Here is a 6,160-nt window from a genome sequence, read left to right on the forward strand (position 1 = left end):
TTTATAAATAAAATTTCTTAGCGATATGGTATTTCTTATCTGAGGATAACTTTTAGAACATTTAAAAACGCAATTTTTCCGTGCATAACATGATCGACCTTTTGCCGATCAATAGTTCTTCACGTTGAACATCAAATATAAGGGTGGATTTCTAACATCCTGTGCATTTTTCTTACAACAAATGTAATGGTAGTTCTTACAATGGACTTTAACGTACAAATATGCTTTTCCAGAATATTTAGTTTCGTATAAAACCTTCTCCAGATGATTTTCTAGTCTCATTGCATAGACATAAAAACAAACTTAGCTCTAACATTTACTGAACAAAATAAATTAAAAAAAAACCTTCCGACATCCACATTACAGGATCTGTTCATGCGGTGAATCATTGAAAATACCGTAGATTTTGAGTACAAATATGAAATTTTATTTAACGTTTCCCGACTGGGCGATACTTACTTTTTACAGTTTGGAAATTCTATTCAACCACAAACTGTCCCTCTGTACACTGTGTTTCAGAAGAAAGTCACTCGACAACTGCAATGGTTTCTAGCTATTGAACCCTGTTGTAGAATATCTCTAGTACTTAGAATTCCAGCGAAAAGGTTGTTCCATTAAAATTCCTCCCTACGTGAATCATCCTAAGGCGGTATCATCATTAGCTACAGAGGATAATCACATTCTTCATCATATCATCTTCCGCCTCCACCCAATCAGGTTAGATGCGAACCGTATTCATCTAACACGGCTTAAAGCAATCGATCAGCTACAAATCTGTATTAATCAACCATGTATATTTTCAGGCGACTTACACAGTCACAGAACAGGTTCAAGCTAGAAGGGTAGTTTGTGATGTTCGAATAAATAAGAGCTTTGGTATACGGGTTTCAAACTGTTATAATTCAACACAGAGCGTCATTCAGTAGAAATCAAAAGCTTTCATCAATGTTGCCTACTGCTTCGGCTGACTAGCCAAGTATGCCAGAAGCTTTTCGACCGCTGGTGGCGTTTTGGGAATGTGATCGCCTTGCGGTACGAACCCATTACTATCGGCTACGTAATCTACCCGGTAAACCTGCCCGTCATCGCCAACGTACTGATAGAATCCCTGAGAACGTAGTCCCTCTCCTCCCTCGGCGGTTGTTTCAATCTTTCCCGATTCTTCTGCGTTGATACCGTTTTGCGTTTCGAATCTGCAACATTCAGTAAGTGGTGAGTAAGTTTCCAAAGAATACTAAAAACTAATTTAAGCTTACACATAATTGTATCCATCGCCACGCATGTGATTATCTAAATAGATGATCTTCCATCCATCGCCAGATGGGCCCGATGCAACTCGAACCTCGGGTCGCCTTGCACTCACGGGTGCTGCGGCAGTAGGAACAAAGACTGGAGCCGGTGCAGGAGTGGGAGCTGCGGTTGCCTCATTTCCATCACCAGCACCGTTGTCACCTCCAGTCGATCCAGCTCCTCTATATGCAGCACCGCCACTTCCAAATCCTCCTTGATTTCCGGCTCCTGGTCCAGAAGGGCCTCCAATGTGACTGTACTTACCACGATCTCCATCTCCCAAATGTTGGTATCTCACGTCAACGTGCACGTATTTTCCATCATTTCCGCCAGAATATCGGCCGTCATTCTTGGGACGATACCGACCATCGCTACCTCCAGTGTATCGGCCTTCGTTTCTGCTTTGGTATCTATTGTATGGGTCAATCGGGCGATAAGTCCTATACGTGGGGCGCCTTGTAGTCGTAATCACAGTGGGTGGTCTATACCGACCATCATTTTGGCCACTAACCAGGAAGACGGCATTCACCAACACAACAAGTGCCTTCAAATCAATCGAATTCATATCACTGGATATTTAACATTCTTTGAATAAACTCACCAAAACCAGCTTCATCCTAAGTGAACACTAAGCACCGATCAACGTTAGGTACACCAATTAACCTCACCTCTAATCACTAGTTGAACCGATAGTAATTTCCAAGTAGAATTGTGATTTCCTCTTATATACCCTCGATCCCGATAGGCTGCCCCTTTAAACGAACGGGACTAGTAGCTCCCACCCCATTCGCCGGGAAACGCCTTGCTCACAATGCAAGGGATACACTTTTACGTTGACAAATCAATTCAAACAATTTGTCACCATGGGGCTCCACGGGTATGCTAATTCAATTGAAGAAAATATTATTTGAATGGGCCATTTATTGCGAATGGTTTAGTGCTAGAAGACGAGCTACGTCATAGTTACCTGCTGCGAACCAGACGAACCCGAGTGAATGCTGATGGCATGTAGTATTAGGTCAATCGGATGTTTCGACAAATTCTAGAAAAAGTTAAAATTCATATGTTTTATATATTCTGTATAAGGTACACCGGGTCATGTGGGACCGAAACATTTGATAGCTAACATTTTGTGATGGTGTTATCCATAATAATAATTTTTAAAAATTTTAAATTTTGTAAGCATGGTTATTATGTGTTTGTATCTCTGCATCCCTCACTTTCCTCGTTCACTGAGGCAAGTGGGTCCCACTTTTTGGATTTTGAATATAGTTATCGAAAAATAGTAATTGACTTATTTTACCGTATGCGTGATAATGTTTGCACCATCGTACAAATAAGGTTCCCGTTTCACCTGTGTATACAAATCCTTGGTTTTCTTTGCATGCACGTAACCTACACGCTTAGTTCAGTTCACCCATAAATAGGTAGTTGATTCACTTATATTTGGATTTCTGATACAATACCTATAATATGATACTGATAAAAATCAGTAGAATTCACTCACATTATGAGTAAATTAACTTTACCTAAATATGGATAATTGCACTTTACTCATATTTGGGTGAAAAAACAAGCACTGTCAAAACCGCGTCGCTTCCCATCCCGCTGCTGTTATCTTCAAATCTGCAAAACTGTAATCTAGCTCAGAATCACGTTATTGGTAAGTATTTTGGAAGATACTTTCCCTTTGTTTTCACTGCGGAAAAAAATGTCTCCATCCGACGAAGATATATACGAACAGGAGGAATAAGATGAGGATGAGGACATTGAACTGAGGAACCTTCTCGGCCAGCAAAAGTCAGAGCGAAAATGATGAAATTCTGAATGATGCCACTACCCTTGCCGAAAGTATTCAACCGAAAGGCAATATCCTCACAATGACTAGCGTTGTGACGCAAATTCTATTCCTGCTAAAGCTGGAAGGAAGATTGTGGGGCGAAGTCGAGGGTACGGATAAAACTCAAATGATTACCAACCACAGCCGGAAGCTACGACTCGAACGATGCAAGAAAATCTTGAACTTCCTTAAGCGAAAAAATCCGGTAATCCTGTTCACCGACGAGAGCATGTTTACCGTCGATCCCGTATCAAATTCCAGAACCACCGGTATATTAGTTCTCTTCCGGTAAAAGACGTGGCCGACGAGCAGGCCGCCATCCAGCCCCGATCTTAATCCTCTAGATTACTCAATATGGCGCGTCATGAAGGCGAATGAGTACGACCCAAATTTGAGTTTAGTTATCTCAGAAATAAGAAATAAAGTGCAGGAACTCAGCGATGAGTAATTTTGCCTTATGTTTTCCCAGGTTTTTCCAGGATTTTCCAGGGAAAAATTCCCGAATTTGAGAAATGTAAAGATTGGATTCACTCAGTCTATTGGTACTACTCCGAGACTGAATAAAATTAACGTCAATTTCCTCATTTTCTGGCATATTTTTTAGGTTTTCCACAGGAAACCATGAGACAAATTTACTCATCGCTGAGTTCCTGCACTTTTGGCGATTATTAGTGAACTAAACTCAAATTTGGGTCGTTCTCATTCGCCGTGTACGCAAAAAGAAAAGAGCCAGTGTCGCTATTTGATAGCAAACTACTCATAATGGGAGGAGTCTTTGTAGCTTTTATACCACTTGGTTGCACATCATTCTGCTTTAACCAGAAAAGATATAAAAGAGCGCTGCTGTATGGCATTAGCACAATAAACAGCAATAGCAGCAGTAGGAAGGTGGTGGCTAGTCCACTCCTTCACACCTAACAAGCAACAATTGACTGGTCGTGGCAAAGGAGGAAAAGGTCTGGTAAAGGAGGCGCCAAGCGTCATCGCAAAGTTCTTCGATATAACCGCCATCGGTCCTCTGGCTCGCCGTGATAGTGTCAAACGTATCTCCGGTCTGATCTACGAGGTGTGCTGAAGGTGTTCCTGGAAAATGAGGTCCGTGATGCTGTCACCTACACTAAACACGCCAAGCGTAAGTGGCCATGTCCTCACCAATAAAATGGCCCTTTTCAGGGCCATCAAGCTTACATCAGTAAAGAGTTGGAATAGAATTTATCTGTGCTTGTTTGTCCATATTCAGAACCACAAGCCCCCAACGACCACACAAAATGCTCTCCAGAGTTGTAATCTTGTAACCAAAACTTGGAAGCAAGGGTGCAAGTGATTTTGATTGATTCTCTTAATCAACTTTCTCTTTGAAAGAGATTACTACGAATTTGGTACGCCTGCAATTCAAAAACGGAAAGAGTTGAGATAATAGATAATTGATCAATTAAAGAACTAAATGCTCTTCACATTTATTCCGTCCACTAGCGGTCCTACGTCAAGCTTCCGTTTGTGCCCCTAGGCACAGACCCTTCTACTTTTTTTTAACGATAATCCATGCTCCTCATGTTCCTCGATGAAATTGGAGATAAATTAAACGTTTCCACAAAGCCATTAAACTTCTCAATATTGTATGAACGTTGCAGATCATCTGCTGATAGGACTGACTCCAATTATGGAACCGAAGGTACCGTATCGGAAGGAAAAAAAATAACAATAAGTGCAATTAGGTTGCAGTTAAAAGTTGATAATCATCATGATGACTGTTCTTACCTAGCTCATCTACGGATTGCTAGCCACACGTTGATGGACCTGGATTATCACAACGCTGCTGCCCACTAGTTGACGGTTGGATATTTACTTTATTTTCAACCGATCAGCGTTTTTTCATAGCTACTATTATGAGATATCACGCTACGGCATGACTCACAAATACTCATCGTTTCATCAATTTTGTGGTTATATCCCATAGAATGTATTTTTTCTACCATCGTTTACGATATGGCCCATAACTTATTTCGGTTGCACCTCGGATTATTTATACTTGCACAACATTTCAATCCTTTGAACCTTAATTTACTCCTTTGATCCATGATAATAATTCCAAAACTTGTCTTCACAACTTTCGTTATCAGATTAACTGCTGCTTGTATGAAATCAACCTTAGTCTTATAGTGCTCATAGGTAGAATGAAATGGTAGGTATAAAATGTTAATGTAAATGTTAACAGAAGGGCATATAGAATTATGATACGATACGTTGACTTCCCAAATCGTTGTTGATACGAAAGAAGATCTCAATTTAAATTTTATTTATACCTTATTATATATGGATAATTTTAGCTAAGAATGCTAAGTTGCTATATAAGCATCGGATTTTCCCTCAGTAGTAGACAATATAATCAATTATAATATTTTATAATGATATAAGCCCTTTTCATATGAAATTCTCGATTAATCCAAGTGATTAGTTGCTGATTAGACAAAAATGAATCACAAATTGAGCTTCATTGGATTCTGAGATGATTTTGAGCTTCACTGGTTTAGTTTTGCGTGAAAATGGTACGTTGAAAGAAAAATAAGTTCAGTCATGAAAAAGTTTCTGTAAGATAAACTTTTTTCCTTAAAAGTGCCCATCTCACGATGTATGGCAGATGGTAGTAAACATAATTACCTATAATGCGGCAAAGTTTCATCCAAATCAAACATGGCCATTTTATCAATTGACTTTAAATTTTAAAAATCTATTTTTTTCAGTGTAGGCTTCAAATGGAATTTTTTTTAGCAGTTTTTTTTTTTCGAAAACTTTAAATTTTCTAAAAGTCATCCATACAATACATTTTTGTAGGAGTTGTCATTTTTCCATAATATTTTTTTTAAATCGGCAGAAAAAGTTTGGCCTTTCTCAAATGTTAGTCTAGATAAATTTTGGAAAAACTGAGTATACAAAAGTGTTTATTTAGTCAAAGTCTACACGTCCAGAAAATTTCATTTAAATCTGAGAGGGTGTTGTCAGCTCCGAATTCGATTTGGCGCGAAATACGTC

The 6,160-nt window shown here is 39.2% G+C and overlaps 1 protein-coding gene across 1 annotated transcript; it reads right to left on the bottom strand.

Annotated features, from left to right (window-relative positions):
• Window positions 1-872: 872 nt before the first annotated feature.
• On the bottom strand, window positions 873-1,969 carry Cpr49Ab (Cuticular protein 49Ab). Its single transcript, XM_065221529.1, has 3 exons — window positions 1,892-1,969; window positions 1,257-1,834; window positions 873-1,193 (listed from the first exon to the last, which is right to left on the bottom strand). The coding sequence occupies exons 1-3, from the start codon at window positions 1,904-1,906 to the stop codon at window positions 953-955; spliced, it is 834 nt and encodes a 277-aa protein (XP_065077601.1). The 5' UTR covers window positions 1,907-1,969; the 3' UTR covers window positions 873-952.
• Between the last annotated feature and the right edge of the window lie 4,191 nt (window positions 1,970-6,160).

This window comes from Ochlerotatus camptorhynchus, unplaced genomic scaffold, assembly GCF_037179485.1.
Source record: "Ochlerotatus camptorhynchus isolate MF236.1 unplaced genomic scaffold, CSIRO-AGI_Acam_v1.1 ptg000144l, whole genome shotgun sequence".
NCBI lineage: Eukaryota > Metazoa > Arthropoda > Insecta > Diptera > Culicidae > Ochlerotatus > Ochlerotatus camptorhynchus.